At 41.3% G+C, this 22729-nt stretch overlaps 1 protein-coding gene across 2 annotated transcripts in view; it reads left to right on the forward strand.

The window, feature by feature from the left end:
• Positions 1-14867, forward strand: part of GHITM (growth hormone inducible transmembrane protein) — a 22951-nt gene extending 8084 nt beyond the window's left edge. For both annotated transcript variants that reach the window (XM_032423659.1, XM_032423658.1), the window contains exons 6-9: positions 5766-5874; positions 11352-11540; positions 11992-12163; positions 13442-14867. In XM_032423659.1, coding sequence (XP_032279550.1) covers positions 5766-5874; positions 11352-11540; positions 11992-12163; positions 13442-13526 — 555 coding nt within the window. In that variant the 3' untranslated portion in view covers positions 13527-14867. The remainder of the gene's footprint in view (positions 1-5765; positions 5875-11351; positions 11541-11991; positions 12164-13441) is intronic.
• Positions 14868-22729: the final 7862 nt, after the last annotated feature.

A 22729-nucleotide genomic window follows, 5' to 3' on the forward strand; every position in this document is an offset into this window, starting at 1 on the left:
TCTGCTCAAGAATGTTTGGGTCAACCAGGAAATCAAAGAAGAACTTAAACAATTCATGGAAATCAATGAGAACAAAAACACATCAGTCCAAAACCTATGGGATACTGCAAAGGCGGTCCTAAGGGAGAAATACATAGCCATCCAAGCCTCACTCAAAAAAATAGAAAAATCCCGAATTCACCAACTAACTCTACACCTTAAAGAACTAGAGAAAAAGCAACAAACAACGCCTAGGCCATGCACTAGAAGAGAAATAATTAAAATTAGAGCAGAAATCAATGAATTAGAAACCAGAAACACAGTAGATCCTTTCCTGATTAAAACTCTTCAGAGTATAGGGATAGAGGGAATATTCCTCAAGTTCATAAAATCCCATCTATGAAAAACCCACAGCGAATATCATCCTCAGTGGGGAAAAGCTGAGAGCCTTTCCCTTAAGATCAGGAACACATCAAGGATGCCCACTCTCGCCACTATTGTTCAAATAGTACTAGAAGTCCTAGCAACAGCAATCAGACAACAAAAAGAAATAAAAGGTATTCAAATTGGCAAAGAAGAAGTCAAACTCTTTCTTTTCGCAGGTGACATGATAACTTTATGTGGAAAACCCAAAAGACTCCACCCCCCAAATTACTAGAACTCATACAGCAATTCAGTAATGTGGCAGGATACAAAATCAATGCACAGAAATCAGTTGCTTTCTTATACACTAACAACGCAACTGTAGAAAGAGAAATTAGAGAAATGATTCCATTTACAATAGCACCAAAAAGCATAAGATACCTCGGAATAAACCTAACCAAAGAGGTAAAGGATCTATACTCTAGGAACTACAAAACGCTCATGAAAGAAATTGAAGAAGACACAAAAAGATGGAAAAGTATTCCATGCTCATGGATCGGAAGAATAAACATTGTTAAAATGTCTATGCTACCCAGAGCAATCTATACCTTCAATGCCATCCCGATCAAAATTCCAATGACATTTTTCAAAGTGCTGGAACAAACAATCCTAAAATTTGTATGGCATCAGAAAAGACCCCAAATCGCCAAGGAAATGTTGAAAAAGAAAAAGCTGGGGGCATCACGTTGCCTGATTTCAAGCTATATTACAAAGCTGTGATCACCAAGACAGCATGGTCCTGGCACAAAAACAGACATGTAGACCAATGGAACAGAATAGAGAACCCAGATATGGACCCTCAACTCTATGGTCAAATAATCTTTGACAAAGCAGGAAAAAACATGCAATGGAAAAAAGACAGTCTCTTCAATAAATGGTGCTGGGAAAATTGGACAGCCACATGCAGAAGAATGAAACTCGACCATTCTCTAACACCATTCACAAAGATAAACTCAAAGTGGATGAAAGACCTCAGTGTGAGACAGGAATCCATCCAAATCCTAGAGGAGAACATAGGCAGTAACCTCTTTGACATCGGCCACAGCAACTTCTTTCAAGATACATCTCCAAAAGCTAGTGAAACAAAAGCAAAAATGAACTTTTGGGACTTCATCAAGATAAAAAGCTTCTGCACAGCAAAGGAAACAGTCAACAAAGAGGCAACCCACAGAATGGGAGAAGATATTTGCAAATGACACTACAGATAAAGCGCTGGTATCCAAGATCTATAGAGAATTTCTCAAACTCAACACCCAAAAAACAAGTCAAAAAGTGGGCAGAAGATATGAAAAGACACTTCTCTGAAGAAGACATACAAATGGCTAACAGACACATGAAAAAATGTTCATATCATTAGCCATCAGGGAAATCCAAATCAAAACCACATTGAGATACCACCTTACACCAGTTAGAATGGCAAAAATGGACAGGGAAAGAAACAAGAAATGTTGGAGAAGTTGTGGAGAAAGGGGAACCCTCTTACACTGTTGATGGGAATTCAAGTTGGTACAGCCACTTTGGAAAGTAGTGTGGAGGTTCCTCAAAAATTTAAAAATAGAGCTTCCCTATGACAGCAATTGCACTCCTGGGTATTTACCCCAAAGACACAGATGTAGTGAAAAGAAGGGCCATATGCTCCCCAATGTTCATAGCAGCAATGTCCGCAATAGCCAAACTGTGGAAAGAGCCGAGATGCCCTTCCAACAGATGAGTGGATAAAGATGTGGTCCATATATACAATGGAATATTACTCAGCCATCAGAAAGGATGAATACCCAACTTTTACATCAACATGGATGGGACTGGAGGAGATTATGCTAAGTGAAATAAGTCAAGCAGAGAAAGTCAATTATCATATGGTTTCACTTATTTGTGGAACATAAGGAATAGTATGGAGGACATTAGGAGAAGGAAGGGAAAAATGGGGGGGGGGAATTGGAGGGAGAGATGAACCATGAGAGACCATGGACTCTGAGAAACAAACAGGGTTTTAGGGGGGAGGGGGCATTGGTTAGCCGGGTGATGGGTATTAAGGAGGCACGTACTCCATGGAGCACTGGGTGTTATGCAAAAACAATGGATCGTGGATCACCACATCAAAAACCAATGATGTATGGTGACTAACATAATAAAATTTTAAAAAATTAAAATTATAAAATAAAAATTAAAGAAAGACTGTTTTTGTCTTAGACTAGTAGTGAAGGTCTATGCAAGAGACATTTATTTCATCAGAAATGTTGGAGGCTAGCATTTTTTTTATTGTAGGAGAGGAATAAGGTAGTCTAGGTTTGCAGAACAGCTTGAGCAAAGGAGAAGAGGTAGTCATTAAAACTGGCTTCACATATGATCCCAGGGTCCTGGGATTGAGCCCAGCGTTGGGCTCCCTGCTCAGTGGGGAGTCTGCCTCTCACTCTCCCTCTGCTCGTGCTGTCTTTCTCTCACTTGCTCTCTCTCAAATAAATAAAATCTTTAAAAAAAAAAAAAAAAAAAACTTTGAGATAAAACTGGCTTTGCAATAGTGTCAAGAGTGGAGATCGAGGGGTGCCTGGGTGGCTCAGTGGTTAAGCGTCTGCCTTCGGCTCAGGTCATGATCCCGGGGTCCTGGGATCAAGTCCCACATCAGGCTCCCTGCTCAGAGGGGAGCCTGCTTCTCCCTCTCCTCCCTGCTCGTACTCACTCTCGCTATTTCTGTAGCTATCTCTCTCTCAAATAGATAAAAATCTTAAAAAAAAGAAAAAAAGAGTGGAGTTCGAGGATTTGAGGTCTAAAGTGTGAAGAAGACACATTTAGAAAAAGAATGTTTGATTGCCACACTGAGGAAAGTGCCTAAGTAGGCAGAGGCCATTGCAGATACTGAAACAGCAAAAATATTTTTTGTATTTGAGTTCTAAGAACTGCTCAGTGGGGAGTCTGCCTCTCGCTGTCCTGCTCATGGTGTCTCTCACTTGCTCACTCTCAAATAAAATCTTTAAAAAAAAAAAAGACTTTGAGATAAAACTGGCTTTGCAATAGTGTCAAGAGTGGAGATCGAGGGGCGCCTGGGTGGTTCAGTGGTTAAGCGTCTGCCTTCGGCTCAGGTCATGATCCCAGGGTCCTGGGATCGAGTCCCACATCAGGCTCCCTGCTCAGTTCTAAGAACTCAAATGGAAGAGACAAGAAGCAAGTATGCCAGCCGTGGCTTTGCAAAATCTGAAACGAAGGATTGTAAGAACGTGTACTGAGTTTGAGAAGGGAAGGGAAGGGGTATGGGAGAGTTTATATCCTACAGATTTCCCTTCGGTAACCAGATCTAACCAACTTCCATCCAACTTCCAAAACCGTCATATTTCCACTGTACTTTCCAAAGGAGGACCATTTAGAATAGCATGGCCGTTTGGACACTTCGATATACTTCAGATGTGTGTTATAAATCTCCTAACCTAGAAGTCCAAGAGGGCACGGAATAAGCATGATGCATTCTCACCAGGAATGTAAGTTTTTATCAGGTAGAGAATATAAAACAAGGCCTTTTAACAAAACACCATGGCTACAAGAGAAAAATTAAAATATACAGAAGAGTTTAGCCCCTAAAATAAGACATCAAAGAAGTTTTGTGCTTGGGCCATATTCTCAACTTCCTGTGGGCATAAGATCACTCTCACCTGCTGTTAGGGCTACTGAAATAGTTTGGAAAGCCCCAGGCAAGTGCTACAGAGATGAAGATGAAGCTTTTTGGGGGTGACAGACATAGAAATTATGTCAAAGTTGGTACAAAGTTGGAACAGAGAAGAGGCTTCTGACACTGCTTGTGGCAGTCAGTGTCCCTCCCAGAAAAACTTCCCAGGTGAGGAGGTAATCCTTGAATAAGTCAACCAGATAGAAAAAAGGTATTCTTAGGCAAAATGAACCAGAAGTAAAGAGACATGAGATGGGGGTGTGTTTGCATCCCCACCATTTCAGTGTAGCTGGAGTGTGTAGAGTATGGAAAGGTAAAAGGCAGAAAATACAGCTGGGTCATGAACATGAAGGACCTTAAAAGAAAAAAAACACAATTGTGATAAATATCCTGCAAATGCCTTGCATCTGTATGAAGTATGAAGAAATGTATGAAGTGGTTTTTAGTAATTATTTTTCCATTAGAAAATGATAGAGTAGAACTCACTGTGCTTATTTATATTAATAGGAGCAAAGGGTTTCCCATTCTCAGCAAAAACAGCTGTTCTGTCTCTATCTGTGCTTTACGTCAGAGGTTGAACATTCACATGTCATGGGTCAGACAGATAATGCAGAGGAGTTAGGCAGGCCTGGTATGTCACACACACACATTAGTGACTAAGCAAAGGCGTTAAAAAAGCATTCACATTCAATTGATCTTTGAGTAGTTGGGCTACAAAATATCTGCTGTTTCGTACAAGAGCTGCAACTTTGCACTTTCTACTTCAAGTTTCCTAAAGATTCATTATCATCTTTTTCTATTATGTGCATTTCTTTCTTATACACACAAGGAATATTTAAGTGTTAAAACTAATATGGCAATCTAAGGCAAAGAAAAGGGATGGAGGACCAAGTCAGCCAGAAAACTAAGAGGATAGAGAAGTAGAATCTTACTCTCTTTTCCATGTGCTTCTGTTTTTTAGATTTTTATTTAGCAAATGATGGAGTTCAAGGCAATGTAATACATATATATTCTAATTGGTATATCATGATTAATTTTTTAAAATACGGTCTGTGCTATACAAAGTAAATAAAAATTATTTTGGAATTCTTATTTTTTTAAGATTTATATATTTAAAGATTTTATTTATTTGAGAGAGAACGAGTGGGGGAGGGAGCCAGAGGTGGGACTCAATCCCAGGACCTGAAATCCTGCCCTGATGCTTAACCAACTGAGCCACACAGGCACCCCAAGCTTGATTGATTGATTTGAGAGAGAGAGTGTGAGAGTGATGGAGCATGTGTGCATGAGCTGGGGGGGCGGGGGGGACAGAGGGGGAGAGAGAATCCCAAGCAGACTCCGTGCTGAGCTCAGAGCCGGACGTGGGGCTCGATCTCATGACCCTAAGATCATGAACTTAGCCGAAACTAAGAGTCAGACGCTTAACCAACTGAGCCACCTAGGCGTCCCTGTTTTGGGATTCTTAAAGAGGTTTATTCTCTGTCTAGCAAGAATAAACTTTAAAAGATGGTGGTATCAGTCAAAGCTCAACTTAAGTCACTTGAAGGTGTCTGCAAAACTTTGTGTGACAGTAGGGGGCACTCTTGCCCCCTACTAGGATCAGTTCATTCAAGGTTTTTTTGGAGGGACTAACTGAACTTGGAACTTGTGGGCTTCTACTTTGTTGTTGTATAAGGATTGATTTTTCTCAGTAATATGTGTCTTTCAGACAATTGGTGCAACCTTTGCAGCCATGATTGGAGCTGGAATGATGGTACGATCAATACCATATGACCAGAGCCCAGTCCCAAAGCATGTTGCTTGGTTACTACATTCTGGTATGTTCTAATTTTAAATTTTTATTTAACAACCTTCATTACTAATTTTTTTTTTTTTTTTTGGTGGCTCTTCACAATTGTAAATGACTTGTGCATAATTTAATAAAACCTTGTGTTTAGAAAACACTTACAGTTTTTCATACTCATGTGGTTGTTTATTACCAGATCTCTACTCTGAAAAATGATTCTGATACTAAGACCATGGACATCCCCAGTATTACATTTGGCCTCCTGTGACAGTCTAGTATATGTAGAGATTTCCTTTATGTATTTTGTCTCCTCCTGGGAGGGTTTCAAACCTGATACACATTACTTAAGAATTGTTTTTGTTGTGTATTTTTAGAAAAATTTAAAAATGAGGGTGGAGAAGAAAAGGATGCAGTAAGAAAATAGGAGTAGAGGATTTTGCAGTAGAGCATTGGAAGAAAGAATACAGTAAAAAAGATCTTTGGAAATGTACATTTGTGTCTGATACAGTTAGCTGGGTCATTATTTAGATAGGTTTAGCACGAAGTGACAGTGGGCAGGGCAGAGGCTGTCCACCTGTGGTATTGTAGGACAGTTCTAATATCCTTTTATAGGTACATGTTGTGATACCACCCCTTAATTTTGGAGACACAAATATTTTAGATAAAGTGTTTTCCATCTCAGGTATCCCGGGGTAGTCTCTGTCTGTGGGTTGAACAAAGAGCCAGCTAGACCCAGAAACAAAAGTACTTAGATACATGTTCTCTACCACAAAACAAGACATTTTATTTTTTCTAATTTGTTTTTTGAGTATAGTTGACACAATGTTATAATAGTTGCCAGTGTACAACATAGTGATTCAGCTTCCCTATACGTTTTGCTATACTCCCCGCAAGTGTAGCTACCATCTGTCACCATACAGCACTATTACAGTATCACTGACTGTGTGCCCTGTGTTGTGCCTTTTACTCTTGTGACTTCATTCCGTAACTGGAAGCCTGTATCTCCCACTCCCCTTCACCCATTTTGCACACCCCGCTACCTCCCCTCTGGCAACCATCAGTTTGTTCTCTGTCTTTACGGGTCTGTTTCTGCTTTTCGTTTATTTACTTACATAAAACAAGACAAATTTTGTAACCATTTCCCTGAAACTTCTAGGGAAACAGACTGTGAAGTGTTTCTAACATAGGTTAGTAAATGGAAATTAGGTATTTGGCATCCAGTATGACAAATTTCTGGTATGAACTATGTCATTTACATTCTTTATGTGCTATCTTTGTTTTGGTCAATATGAGACAGCATGACTTGACAACCTCGGTTTTCAAGTCTCTTCTGTTAGGTGTGAGGTTATTCAACCATAGATATTCTCCGTGGGGATTTACAGGATAAAATCCTTGTGATTGAGGGAGGTGGTCCATTATCTTCCAGTACCAATAACCTGCTTTTAAGAAAAAAATTATTCAAGATACAACGTGTACTTCTATAAAATGTAGTATCTCTGAGTGCCATCTATTTAAGGATTATTCTGCTTTAGAACAAGTACATACCATAGTAGTATACAGAACTTTTTTTTCTCTTGAGTATGTACCCTTGCATTAAAACACCAAAAACCTCACCATCTGAGTTTAGCATTAGTATCTTACCCAAAGAATGGAGTTCTGCACCTGTTTCCCATTTTAGACACTGAGTTCCTTGAGAAAACAGGTTCAGTGTTTTTATCTCTGATAAATAGTAGATACTTAGTGACTTACTGAATTAAATTAAAATAGCTATGTAGTTTGAGTTTAGAATAAGGGCTATCTGGGTTGCTTAGAAAACTTTTAATCTGGTATTATTACAGTATATAAATTATTTGGGTCAAAGTATTTTATGTGTTGGAGGGGGTCCCCAAGACCAACCATTCATTCATTTAGTGTTTTTTTAGGAGTCCTAGGACTCAGCATATAGTTGTACTCAGAGCTAAGGTTTATTACAATAAAAGGACACATGATAGCATCTGCAAGGGGAAAAAATATAGGCAGAGTCTGGAGAAATTCATCCATGGGCCTTCAGTGCTCCCTCCTTTTTTTGAGGGGACTTATCAAGGAAGTGAAAAGAGCAGTGAGATAGAAGCCCATTAGAGACTTGGTGCCTGAGGGTTTTTATTAAGGACTGATCATGTAAGCACCTTCATAGCAACTACCAAAATACGGATTTCCAGAAGGAAAGCAGGCTTTCAGCATAACTCACATTGTTTTCACAAGCAGTCTAACCCTCCCAGTTACAGAATGCTTTATCTGCCAAGTTCTTAAGTAGCCAAGGACCAGCCCCGCAAGCAAGTCTTTGTAAAGATGACCTTAGGCCTGCTCTGGTAACCCTTCCCTGTACAGCATGAATGCCAGTTTTTGCTTTACATTTCATCCGTATCTTGAGAAGCTGTGCAGGCAGGCATTAGCATTTCCATTTCATGGATGAGGAAGTGGAGGCTGTGTGAGGTCACACTGGCAGGTGCCACAGTCAAAACTGAACACCCTTATTTCTTCAAGTCCAGCCCTCTGTCCACTCTTTCTTTCACTGGTATGATTGAGATGAGACCTGAAGGGGGTTTGGATGACCCAAGGGCATTCCCTCACAGTATTAAAGGGACATCAGAGTTAGCTTTTGACCAGTATTAACATCCCAGTGCATTCCATTTTCATTTTTCATCCAAATGTTTAGCACTGTGTCGACACAGCTGTGGTCTTAGGACTAAGTGTGCAGGAATTACTGAAATGATCGTTGGAAAACTATTCTAATTGTGTTTTCTCCCCAGCTTTATTAGGATATAATTGACACATAACATCATATAAATTTCAAGATGTGTAAACCTTGTTGATTTGATACATTTATATATTGCAAAATGATTACCACCATAGCATTAGCTAACACTTCCATATTTACCATTTTTTTGTGGTGAGAACATTTAAAATCTATTCTGTTAGCAACATTCAAGTATATGATGCAGGATTAGCTGTAATCACCATGCTGTACATTAGGTCTTCAAATTTATGCATCTTATAACTGGAAATTTATACACTTTGACCAATATCTCCTCATTTCCCCCACACCTCTACCCCTGGTGACCCCCACTCTACTGTTTCTCTGAGTTTGACTTTTGTAGATTCCTAATATAATTGAGATCATATGATATTTGTCTTTCTCATATTTCACTTAGCATAATGCCCTCGGGGTCCATTCATGTTGTCAAAAATGGCAAGATTTCATTCTTTTTTATAGCTGAGTATTACTCCATTTTGTTTCTACACCACATCATCTTTATCCATTCATCCATTGAAGGACAATTTGGTTTTTGTATCTTGGAGATTGTGAGCAATGCTGCTGGGAGCACAGTCATCTCTATGAGATCCTGATTTCAATTCTTTTGATTATAAACCCAGAAGTGGGATTGTTGAATCATATGGTAGTTATAGTTTTAATTTTTTGAGGAACCTCCATACTTTTCCATAGTGGCTGTACCAGTTGGATGAATGCCAGTTTGATTCACAATATAATGTTGAGCTATCCTTGTTAGTTTTGTAATTGGTATGTCCTTAAGCAGCAAACATCTATTACCATTTAAGATTTTTATGAGAAAATATCATTGAAAAATCTCAGACAATCTCCTTAAAAGGTTTGCTAAAGCTACAGGAAGGCTGGACTGCAGCTTCCCACACCATCAGAAAACCTGGCCTTAGAGAACAAACAGGCTCACCAAAGAGCCAGATATTGGAGAACAGACCTTTGGAGGGATCTGCCCGAAGCTGATGAGAAAGTCCTGGAGGACCAGACCCCCACCCCCACCCTCCCCACCCCCGCCAGAGGCCTCAAACTTAGGGGCTACTGTTGTGAAAAGGCCAGGACTCAGATGCCCACATTCTGTGAGGACAAGTCTCTCAGAGGGCCAGAACACACAGAGCCTGATTGCCAACGAGCTAGTCCACGAGTGTTGGACCTCTCAGAGGACTGTGGCATCTGGGATGAGACCTGGGCAGAGCATGGTAGCCAGGATCTTTGGAAGACTAAGCCACCCAAGGGCCAGACCCCCAGTGATAAAAGCTCCAGAGATAGAATCTCCAATAAACCTAGCCATGAAGAACGGAAAAACCAGAGGATTGTACCATGACTGTCAAGGCCACCTGGGAAACTGTCTTTGACAGGGTCAGCTTACACAGGAGAGGACCACTGGAGGGACAGGTCATGGAAAACAGGACCACCAGGCCAGACCCTGGAGAGCCAGGGGAGGCCCAGGTGCCACGGGGTGGGGGTGGCGGAGATGCTATGAAAAGGCCATGAGGGAGGCAAGGGCTCGCTCATCCTTCCTCCCTGGTACCAGCTCTACATCCTGTCCCCGGCCGTTGGTGGCTTACGGGGTCAGGAGAACCTGGAGCAATGAGCTGGCACATCAGTATAGGGAAGGGAGGAAGAAGGACACTCTTTCATCCTCTGTCTGTGGCTTAATGCAAATTTCAGGACAAGGAGTTACCTGGGGTGAGTAAAGTTGGGAGGCTGCTGGAGAATACAGGTTTTTCTTGGCTTCTGCAAAAAAAAAAAAATAGATTTTTTTTTTTTTTTGCTAAAAATTTTGCTGTCAGTTGTAAAACTGATGGGAATCCTAATAGAAATGTAAAGATTCCTAGAGGAATTTTTATCCAGTGTCTTTCTTACAGCAAAAGATATTTTTAATTGTTCATTATCATGAGATACATCTTTCTCCTTGATCTAGAAATGTTACTCTTCACGAAAGAGACACTGGTGTTGAAATTATAGTATGGCCATAGCTGTGCCTATTCCACGAGTTAAACTACGGACACTTACTGTTTTAATAAGAGGATAACTTAACTCTACTCACCACTGAAATAATGACCACTGAAATAATTATCTAAGATTTATTTTTTGAATTAAGGAGTTCTGTTTGCTAATTAAATTATTAATACCTTTCACAGTAATTTTTCTGAACTTGTTTATGAATACCTGACAACTAAAATTACGGTTCACAAGCTGAGATGACATTCCCTATCCACAAGGAAACAGCAGTGCCTGTCCTTGAAGTTCCTTAGGATTAGCATCCTATAGCATTCTCTCGTTTTACCTTGTTCCCTCTTGGCAGCAACAGGTTTGACCTTGAGTTACTCATTTCAAGCCTTTTAATCTCAATTCTTATATATAGCATTGTTGTTGGAAAGAATATACCAGTAGGCTCATATCCAGATAATGAAGTACATAAAATTTGATAAAGTTACTCAAACATCTAGATTAGTGTTTGTACTCTGAGTTGAGACAGTTTAAGAATAGTGTTGTTATGATTTCGAGTTTGGCTAGCCGCAAGTTTGGGTTGTGGAATTCAGGGGTAGTATTACCTACATACGGGAGAGACTTGGTATTCCTGTCGTTGAACAGTCAGGTATACGATGTTCAGATGGCCTGTTATTAGAAGTGGCGTTTTCTTTTTGGTTGTCATTTAGTAACTACTTCCCTGCTTGCTCTTTCTCCAGGTGTGCTGGGCGCAGTGGTGGCTCCGCTGACGATGCTAGGGGGGCCTCTTCTCATCAGAGCCGCGTGGTACACAGCGGGCATCGTGGGCGGCCTCTCCGCCGTGGCCATGTGCGCGCCCAGTGAGAAGTTCCTGAACATGGGGGCACCCCTGGGAGTGGGCCTGGGTCTCGTCTTTGTATCCTCATTGGGTAAGCGGCTGGGTTTTGATACTTGCTTCTTGGTTTCCTAAAATCATTGATGTGCTTAGTTATCCTAAAGGAGGGAACTTAATTAAGAGTCACTTTTGAAAGTTTAAAAAGGAAACACTAATTAGAGTGTATTTTCTTATTTGGCATCATGGTAAACTATGATTTTTGGTTTTACCAAATACATCTAAAATGGAAAAGTTGGTCTGGAGAACATGAAAATTGCTCTTGATGCAAGAGCCTTTCTGTAATGTGAGCAAGTGACCCATTGCAGGAATGAGTATAATGGGTTTGCAACTGAATGTGCATAAAATTACACAGTGCATATAGTCAGTCCTTTTCTTACCTGTGCAGTACACCAAAAGAAGGGTTGTTTTGTTTTGTTTTGTTTTGTTTTTTGAGTAATGTTAATCATAAATCCAATTATAGAAGAGTTCGTCTTTTTTCCTTCCAGGATCTATGTTTCTTCCACCTACCACTGTGGCTGGTGCCACTTTGTACTCAGTGGCAATTTATGGTGGATTAGTTGTTTTCAGCATGTTTCTTCTATATGATACGCAGAAAGTAATCAAGCGTGCAGAAATAATACCAGCGTATGGAGTTCAAAAATATGATCCCATCAATTCGTAAGTAGTCTTTAATGTCTTCCCTTTGTTACATAGGACATTTGTGTTATTATGGTCTATTTTATTTTATGGCTGTATTAGTTTCCTAGGGCTACTGTAACAGACTGCAAACTGAATGGTTAAAACAATGGAAATTTATACTCTTGAAGTTCTGGAGTCCAGAAGTCTGAAATCAAGGTGTCATCAGGGTTGATACCTTCCGAGGGCTCTAAGAGAATCTGCTCCATGCTTCTCTTCTAGCTGCTTGTTTTGGCCAGCAGTCCTTGGCATTCCTTGGCTTGTAGACACATTACCCCAATCTCTACCTCTGTCTTCACAGCATTCGTCCTATGTGTCTGTCTCTGTCTCCAGTCATTTTGGATTGAGGCCGACGCTACTCCAGTATTAACCTCATCTTAACTCACATCTTGATACATTTGCAGAGACCCTATTTTGAAATAAGGTCACATTTACAGGTACAGGGATTAGGATGTCACCATATCACATAACCACAATGGGTTTGTCGAATTGTACTATTTTATTTCTGTTACTGTTTGATCTGTTTTATCTATTTAGTAAGCTATGTGTCCACAGAACATTTGATTAGATCGTAACTAAGTGTAGTATTTAGGTATTCAATTAAATCAGTATTTGCCTATTTTTGTTGATTAGCTTTATGGTGCAACTGTTATATAATGATGCTTTTCCCTTTTCTTGGACTCTCCACCAAAGTGGCTTGTTTTATTTAAACAACTTTTTTGAGTTTCATGTTGTCTGTCACATTTTGTAAAGTAATCTTTTTTTTCCTTGAAACTGAAATTCAGTGTAATGGTCTTTTTAAAATGCTGCCGTAACACAGATTTGTGACAGTTTTCGTTGGTTGGCGGTGGAGGGGGGGTTGCCTTGAGGAGATGTATTATATTTAAAAATGCCAGACTTGTGTCTAACACATTTTTGTGAAGGTGTTTCTTTGGTTTTTTCCTGATTATTTCATTGTCTATCACCCAGGGTTTTTTTTTTTTGCAAGATGCTACACTCTAAGAGCATGTCAGAGAATAGAATAATGATTTTTTAAATTGCCCTTTAACATTTCGAAGATGAATCTGCCAGAAGAAAATCTTGACTGTTGTCTAGTCTAGGGCTTCCTTAGTGTTGGCATCTTTTGTTTTTTTAATTTCCATTTCATATACCTATGACAAATAAATCAGTATTGCTTTCTCTTTTCTAGATTAAGAAATAATTTTTATCATTGTTATTAGAATTACATCATCTATAACAGGCCATAATTTTCTTTTCCAGGATGCTGGGAATCTACGTGGATACCTTAAATATATTTATGCGAGTTGCCAGTATTCTAGCAACTGGAAGCAACAGAAAGAAATGAAGAGCCTCAGCTTCTGACTTCTTTAATACATCAGATATCTTGCTTGTTTAATAGGGACAGGTATTCATTAAATAGTTTGTACAAGGAGCTTTCATTGAAGTTTAGAAGATAAGACTTGTCATCATGTTTCAGTTGTTCCGGTGATGTGATGCTTCAGGTCTCCTTTATCTTCTGCAGAATAAATTCAGTTGTTCTCTTCCAAATAAGCACACACATTTCCAGTTCTCGTGTTTGAGTAATTCATAAATGTTGCAATGAATGTGAAAACTAAAGTTTGTGTTGTGAGAATTTATTCTATTTTAAAATGTATTTGATTGAGTGAAAATTAGCAAACTCTGTTTTGCTGTATATCATATCAACAAGTAATGTCATAAGTGATGTAGAGGTTTGGTAAAGGGACCAGAGAGAAGCAAAGGGTCACCTGCAGTCTTTCTTTGACTACTTAGCACTTGTGTAATTGGTGGTGAGCCAGTGAGAGGGGTCTGGCTATTTGGAAACAAATAAATAATTGCTGTTTTTACATTCGTCTGTTGAACTTAAAAGCACTGAGCATGAAACAAAGATATAGGTGATTCATTCTCCTGATGTTCCTTTCTTTCTCATTGCTATCTTTACAACATACGTGTTATTTTGTTAGGCTTCTCATTGTTTGACATTGCTAGGATGGTCCAGAATGTTAATCGTATGGAGAATTCCTGATATGTGTTATATATGTTTAAGTTTTATTTTTGAACCTTATAGAACAAAATATCCTTAAAACTCTTCTCAGGATAAAACATTCAAAGCATGAAAACTCTTGCATTTTCAAATACACAAACACTGTGTTCCTAATTGCTGAATTTTTGTGCATATTTATTGAAATATTGAATAGAATACATGCTTGCCTTTCCCATCACTTCAGGCTTTGAAGCTTTTATCAGAAAAGCCTGTTTGTGGCTCACACTTAAGATTATGAAAGCAGTTTTTCTCCCAAGACTTGGTTTCTTGTGTTCTCTCAGGCTAAGCACTAAACAAAAAAGGAGGACATAGCTAGTCTTTCTTCATGAACTATGTCAGTCAAAACTGTAATAGGCAAAATGCTTCATTAGAGTTTCCCCCAGAAGACTTTTTCTTCTCTCCTGCATAGACTATTACTTGACTCTCTTGTGACATTTGTAAGTGTTTTGATACAGAAGAGTTATTTTTGGAGGTTCTTAATGAATGAAGTGTGTATGATTATTGAAATGATTGGTATTTTTGACAAATATTTATTACAGTATCCAGAAGTAATTATTCTAACCACCTCAGATTACATATGAGATGCTTATTTCTGAAATAATAAAGGTTCCAGCCAGATGGTGATCGGTCTGTAATTTTTCCAGCTGAACCATATGCATACTATTTGAATAGAGGATTTGTTTGATTTATTTTCTCTTCCTGACCTAGTAGGTAGAATACAGTGTGATTATGACCATGGTACTTACAGCCAGACTGCCTTTATTTGAGCCCCGCCTCTTCCACTTATTTATGTGATCTTGGGCAAATTAACCTCTCTGTGCCCATTTTCTTATCTATAAAATGAAGATGGTAACAGAACCAACCTCATAGGGTTGGAGTGAAATGTGTGGGCATTTAGTAATATGTAAGTTTTAGCTGCTGTTGCTGGTTTTGGGGGGTGGGCAGTGCGGGGAGCTGTCCTAAGAAAAATCTCAGTGCCAGACTTCTATTTTCTCCCTTCTCCACTTTAGTTACTCTACGGTGTCAATGTGATCTTGAAGGTCCTATTGTCTTCAGTCATTTTAGAACCCAAAATTTATGTCCCTATGTTTGGATGGTATCACACAAAACAAAATGATAGAATTTCGACAGTGGGTATCAGGCAAAAGCTTATTTAGAAAAACAAGGTGGTTTTTTTTTCTTTTTAATTTAAATGACTTGGTACTTCATTACATCACTTTTTCTGACTTTGCTAAGACAATGAAGACTTTGGTATAAAAAGTGTGTTATATAAAATGTGAATACTTATAAAATAATAAAACAGATGTAAAGTCATAATGAAAAAAATCCCTGGTTCCCAGGCTCCGTTAACATGCCATGCCACCGAGGTTTTTTCTTCATATCATTCACAGGGAAGAGTGAAGACCTGCACATGGATAGGCTTTAGGCAAAAAAGAAAAATACCTACTTCTCATTTTCTAAAACATCACCTGAAGCTTTACAGGATAACTGAGATATGTATTTAAAAATGATCACACAAAAAATAAAGGCCCTTTTGGTTTGCTTAGAACGCTGTCGTGAACATTCAGTCAAAACGAGTGTGGCAGGCATCATGCTACTACCTAAACCCAGGGGAGACAACCAGGGTCCTTTAGGGCAAGTGTCGTAAGAGCACAGCAGTCAGTTTCCAAGGTGTGCCAGCAGGAAGCCTTCCAAGACTAAACGAGTTACAGCACAGAGTAAGGGCGGTGAGGGTGTCTCCCACGGCCGGAGTATGATGGAGGAAGGGTCGGAGAGCAGGGAAGGATGGCAAGAAATGCCAGTTCCCTTGAAGCCCAATTTCCTGCTCGCAATCTGTGCTAGGACCCTGAACCCTTGAGTGTGTTCTGTGCACTTTAAAATGTTAGGATGTGGAAAGAAAGGCATGCTTCCCTTAAAATTGTTCATCTGGATAGAGGGTGTGTTTCCATGTTAAAGTTCTTGAAACTGAAAGACACCTGAGATTTGTGTCATTCCAGTATGGTAGGAGGGTCCAGATACCCTGTTGCTAATTGTTATTGCTATTGCTAATGATTCAATTATTTGCATATTGTGTGCTAAGTCCTTTGCATAAGTCGTAACATTACTTTGAGCTAGGTACTTGTAATCCCCATTTTCCCAAGGACTAAGCTGAAGCCCCCAAGTTTGATATTTATTTGCACAAGGTCATATGGCTGGGAAGAAGTGGTAGAGTTGAATGTCTTAGCCAGTTACGCTTAGAAAGTTCGACGGATGCCACAGGGCTGAAATCCTCTTTGAGGATCAAAAGCACTGTACAAATTAAATAGGTTGAGATTTTGCTAAAAATACTTAGAGCATTAAAATTTTAGTGTTTATCAAAAGGGGCGCCTGCGAGGCTCAATCAGTTAATCATCTGCCTTCGGCTCAGGTCATGATCCCGGATCCCGGGATTGAGCCCTGCATCCAACTCCCTGCTCAGTGGGAAGTCTGCTTCTGCCCCTGCCCCTCACCCCACTCTTGTGCTCTCACTATCTCAAAATCTTAAAAAAAGGGGGGGGGATTGACCTTAGTATCTGAAGAATAAATGGTAATCATGTTTGACTTCCCCAGATCCTATTTCTTATATATAGTACCAGAAACTCCTTTTCTCAGTTGCTGAGATCACCTCTAGCCACGAATCAAAGGATGTTTTGAAGGTCAGTGTTAATCACTAAGATGGAGTCCTCCCTAAATGTACTCAATTTAGCTAGCAGTCAAAATGGAAGCCGTTTTTCAGGAAAAGATAAAGCTATGGTCTTGAAGACTTGGCCTTTTGTAAAGAAGCCGTTCAGGAAGCTGGAGAAAGTTCCCCCAGTATTGACACTTGAAAACTGCAAAAGGAGCATATTGTGGCAGAAGCAAAGATGAAATTAATTAATGGGGGAGGAGGGATTATATGGGCCATTCTGGCCAGTTAGCATGAGGGCAGGTCCTGCACAGTCTCTTCCTGTCTGCCTTAGTGTTTGATTCTGCCTCACTCATGGCTTGCTATCCTAAGGGGCCAGAGTCTCATAGTTGGTGGGGGATAGTGCAACCTCACTGGATCCTAGAAATAGAGAATTGAGATTTTCTAGCAGGGCCAAACTGACATTCATGCTCACAGATGAGCATACAAGTTGAACAGTTTTTGAAAATAAGACCTTTCCGTGAGCACTTTGTAAAAATTGCCTGATTACTTGTATGCGGCAGCTAGCCACCATCATGCTAGCTTTCCTTGCACTTGGACCACCTGGGCTGCTCACCTATATGCCCCAGAGTGGTTTTACATAGCATCACAGAGCTTGGTGAAACAAGGTTCATATGATTTCATAGGAAGGGTGTTCTATTTCTTAATTTTATTTGCTCATTAGTCATGTTACCTCAATTCCAAGAGGCTATATTTTTCACACTTCATTTCTGAAATGTGTGTTTAATTTCATGGGTGTTTAATTTTAATGTGTGTTTAATTTCATGATTATCATTTATTCTTCAGATGCTAAAACTAGGGTTCTTTTTTGCAAAACTAAGGTTATCCTAAAATCAGTGACATTTTAGAATTTAAAAAAAAATGTTATTTTCCAGTGGTTAGTTTTTCCATTTCCAATAGTTCATTGTCCTGTAAGAACAGGTATCTGAAGGATTATCTTTCCATAATTGTAGCAACTTTAAAAAAAAAAAAAATTTATTTGAGAGAACGAGTGGCAAGAGGGGCAGAGGGAGCAGCAGACTCCCCATGGAGCAGGGAGCCCATGTGGGACTCAATTCAGGACCCTGGGATCATGACCTGTTCCAAAGGCAGACGCCCAATGGACTGAGCCAGCCAGGTGCCCTAATTGTAGCCACTTTTACTGATGATTCATAAGGAATCTTCTACAAGACAATACAAACCTAGCCCCACCCAGTTACGTGCATCATGCAGGTTGAATGGACTGACTTCCCAGCAATGCAGAAAGATTCCAAACAGGAGGATCAGTGGAAGTTGAGAGAGAAAGCATTTGTAGTTTGATGTGATCTGACTGTTCATAAGGAGAGTAAGGGATTTGATAGGTTTGTTCGGTTTGCTACTCTGAAGGAATTAACTCAGCACCAACTGTGGGGAGAAACAAGGATGAATGAGAAACTTTCTTCCCTGGCATCACAGCCGGGCTTGAAAGTCTATAAAACAGCATCTGCTGGATAGAGGCAGCGTGTGGTAGCCAGGAGGGATCTGATAGTGAGCAAAGGCTCTTAGCCCTGCTGACCTTTGAGTAGTGAATGCTGAAGGCAGAAGCCCTTAACTGCTGGTGGGGAATTTAGGGCCCAAACACAAGTCACTCTTTTTAAGAGATCAAGTCAACAAATGTTTATTGAACCCTCTATTAGGTACCATGTAGTTAAAATGTGAGAAATAGCAACTAATGACCCAAGGTAATTGTGAGGTCATTTTCTAGAAACTACGAAAGCATTATCCAGATGGATACGGATTGCTACGGGATTCAGAGGAAAGGGGGCAGTTGTGTGAGTGCCCACAAGAATGTAGGTGTCCACACCCCCAGCACAGAGGGCTGATGGCCGGAGGGGACTCCTCGCTTCTGTGGGAAGGGGGATGCTTGGGCAGCCCCCACATGCAGCATCATGGGAGGTGTCCTGCCCTACTTTGCTGGGAATCCTTCTCTGCTTGCAAACCAAATGTGTTTGTGACTCTGCGTGCTCACAAATTGTCTCCCTTACCATACTGGGTGCCTCGGAAAAGATGGAGATCCGCTCACTACTGCATTTCAGTAGAGGAGTCATTTACAAAGAAGTTGGAAATTATGACAAGATTTTCACTGTTAATTCCGAGCAGCAGAAAAAACGGGCATTTGGTAGGAAACTGTTGTCAGTATATTACAGCTGCCCCTAGTAATTTTTTTAAAACGGAAAGTACATATGAAGAGAAAGTGCAACGGAACACTTTAAAAGAAGATTTTCAGGTTTTAGGAACTTAGTGGAAAGACCCAGAAAGCAGAACATCTCTCCACCCTGTGACCTTTGGCACATATCTTCTCAGACAAACCGGACCCAGAGCCTTCAAGGTCCCCGTAGCCCTGCCCATGCTGTGTCTGCAACAACGGGATTGAAGTTTACCCCAGGACGGCAGAGCTCCAGCTGCACCTTGCTCATCCACCCTGTCCTGGTGGTGCTGGACGTGGGGGTGAGGATCTGGAAAGGAGACACCTCTCTTCTGGGAAGCCTGCCGCCAAACCTGCAAAGCACAGAACAGACGCCAGCAAGCAGGGCCCACGCAGCTCTGCCTGCGGTTCCCCAACTCTAAGCGCTGGCAGAAGTGGCCAACCTGGCATTCGTCTTCGCCCCCGCTGCCCAAGTCTCTGGCGACTGCTCTCCCGGCCCTCAACCCTCTTGGTCAAACTTCACATTTATACACAGGCCCGCTGTTAGTCATTTAGACCTGAATTTCAGTGTGCCTTTTTTAAATTTGCCGTGAACTACAACAAAAGGCAACCATTGTTCCGCGTTAAAGAAGCATCCTACATCCTTGAACACAGGAGGAAGGTATTTTTTGGAAACAGGATGCTGTTGACAAAGGGAAGAAAAGCGATGCACCCCTCTGCTGGCAATGGGCCACCTAATCGAACAATTGTTTTCATATAGCACACTTTCACATTACCCTCTCATCAAAAGGACGTTTCTCTCCAGCTTCAGCTACTCCTTTCCTGAGAAAGAGAAAAACTGAGAAACAGAAAAGTTGAGCAATTTGTCCAGGGTCACACAAGCTAAAACGTGGCAGAGCTCTGGTTAGAGCCTGGAACCTGCGGCGCTAGAGTGTAGGGGAGGGAGGAAGATGGAAATCGCAGACGGGGGTCCTGGGTCCCTCACTCCAGGCTGAAATCACAGGGTAGGGGTGAGGTGATGGGGGCAAAGGGCCAGGAGCTACAGAGACACAGAGAGACAGGGACAAGAAGGCAGCCAAGGGACTATTCCCATCAGATGGTGGCTTCCCAAGGATGCCAGTACCAACATGAGTGGCCACAGGATAAAAGAAGACGGTGCCTGCAAGTCTCCCCAGGTGCCTTGGTGGGTGGAAAAGGTGACCTTCCAGCATGACTTCCGTGGAGGAGCCCGGGCCCGCTGTTGGCCACCATGGTGAGGCAGGGTAGCCCACCAGCCATGGCTACGGGTAGGCAGCCCACACCCAAGGGGAGGGGACAGTTGGAGGATGCACGGCATCCGTGAGAACCCAGGGGACCAGGGACGGCAGGGGTGGAAGGGACAGACCCTGGATTTGCCAGCCTTATTCCAGTAGCAGGGGGCAGGCAAAACCCAGGGAGCTGGAGGCTTACGAGGAAGTTTGGATCAACCGTAAAACATAGAGGAAGCTATTGGTTTATTGTACAATTTGGGGGTGGCATGTAAGCTAAATATCAACGTGGGTTATTTTCAGCTACTTGTGAGCTCTCATGGAAGCAGCGTTAGAAAAGAACCTCAGCTTTGGAGTCAGGCAGACCTGGTTCCAGATGAGAAGTTACCACAAGTCTTTTTGTGAGATGAAAGAAAACCTCACTTTCCCTTGTTGCAAGCTGGAAATTCAGTGCCTGCCTCCCTGAGCTTGGGGGGTGGGAGGATTAAATAAGACAACTGAAGGATCACTGCAGTGTCTGGCTTCTCCATTATAAACTGATCTGCAGTTTGCTAAGCAAATAAAGGAAGGAGAGTCATTTCTGATCAACTAGAGGGTTCATAAAACATCTTTGAAAGAAAAGTGTCACACAGGTGAAGAGTGAAGTATGGGGACTCCGGCCAAAAATGTTCTACCTGTAAAGGGTGGAGACGCTTCAGGCATTTTCCTAATTGACTATAGAAATCATAAATCTGACTTGAAAATTTTTTCTTCCTTGTAAATTCCCCTGCATGTTAGATGTGTCTCTGGAGCCTTCTCAGGAAGGCTTCCAAGTGTCGAAAATCATCTTTAGAAATTATTCAAAGCCTTAAATCTTACTATTTTTGTACCCAAACTGCATATGCTTAAAACTAACAGGTAAGTGTTCCTGTTAAAATGCTTCTCATTTTCACCTCTCTCAACTCAACATGAGATTTCAAATATTCTAAAGAGCCAAAGGTGTTTCTTCCTTTTTTAAAGTAGGAAGTTGATAGCTATGTTTGAAATGTTAAAAAAGCAGGTGAAAACTTGTGAACAGTGATTGTCTCTGGATAATCTCTGGGATTGGGTGGAACTTTATGCCCTGTGTTATTTAATTTAGTGGGGGGCCGAAATTGCTTCAGTAAGTTTTCATAAGAATTTACAAAGCAGGGTGGAATTCTGACATCTGAATCTATTCTTCCCATTTAAACTAATATTGGTCCCAGTAACACTTGCAAATCTGAATTCTATGTGTGAGAGGATAAGGAACAGAGGCCTGGAGATAGCCAGTTCTTCTGGCCCTGATCTGTGATCTGTGGTGAGAAAAAAGCTGTGTTGAGAACCTAACATCTGTTTCTGACTCCACAGTTGCGGGGCTGAGAGGCCGGGGAAAATTACCCAAGTCCAGTGGATCCAGACAAATCTCCCTCTCTACTAGCCTGAGAGTCTAATGTCTGCACCATTGCTCAGCAGTTAGAGTTCAGCTTTAAGATTTGGCTGAATCCCTGCCCCCTTGGGCAGGAGGTTGCTCTTTTCTCCTCTGCTGATAGTTTGCCAAGAGCAAAAATTACCTGTTACAACAACAACAGGTAATGGGTGGGTGGTAGCCAAAGGTATGCTGTTGTGCAGAGAACTTGATGGTGGCACCCCAAATGACCTCACATAAAAATAAATAAAGTAGTGGTAATAGTCCTTGATGTGGACCACAGATGCAGTTCCAATTTCAGGAAACGTCTTTAGGAAACTGTGCGGAGTTTATGGACCTGTAACGTGCAATCTAAGTAAGAACAGGGTGCTGGCTGGCAAGTGCAGCCTCAGGACCAGTCCCAGCCTCTTCCCAGCCCTCTTTCCCACACTGGCTGCTCAGAAGTCTCTCCTAGGCTCCAGCCCCTGAGTTGTCCCTGGTCGGCCCCCAGGGTCTTCCCGACCACACCCTCCGGCACGGCCACCGCCTGCTCAGAACACCCCTTAGAAAGGGAACCAGGCAGGGGCTGGGCAGGTGACTCACATGACATGATATATGGTCCTTAAGGCCAGTGGCCCAACCTGTTTCTTTGGGTGGATTGCTTTACAGTTTTTGTAAATGCATAAAAGCTGACTTTCAGAAAACATCCCCAACTACCGATTTGCTCACCAAGCTATCTGAGCATGTGGTTTAAATTGTGTCTCTAAATCTCTGGCCAGAGAGGAGGGCCAGTGAAGCGCCCCATTGGCCAGTCTCGGGCAGCAGGGAATGTCTGCATTGGCTGCCAGGAACCAGCAAGACCCCGGGCAGTGGAACCAGATACTGGCATCTTCCCCTGTGCCCTTGGAAACTGGAAACCAGATAGCCAGTTGGTTGGTTAGAAGGGCACACTCATTAGGGCACAGG

The sequence above is a fragment of the Phoca vitulina genome, unplaced genomic scaffold (assembly GCF_004348235.1).
Source record: "Phoca vitulina isolate PV1807 unplaced genomic scaffold, GSC_HSeal_1.0 scaffold29, whole genome shotgun sequence".
Taxonomy (NCBI): domain Eukaryota; kingdom Metazoa; phylum Chordata; class Mammalia; order Carnivora; family Phocidae; genus Phoca; species Phoca vitulina.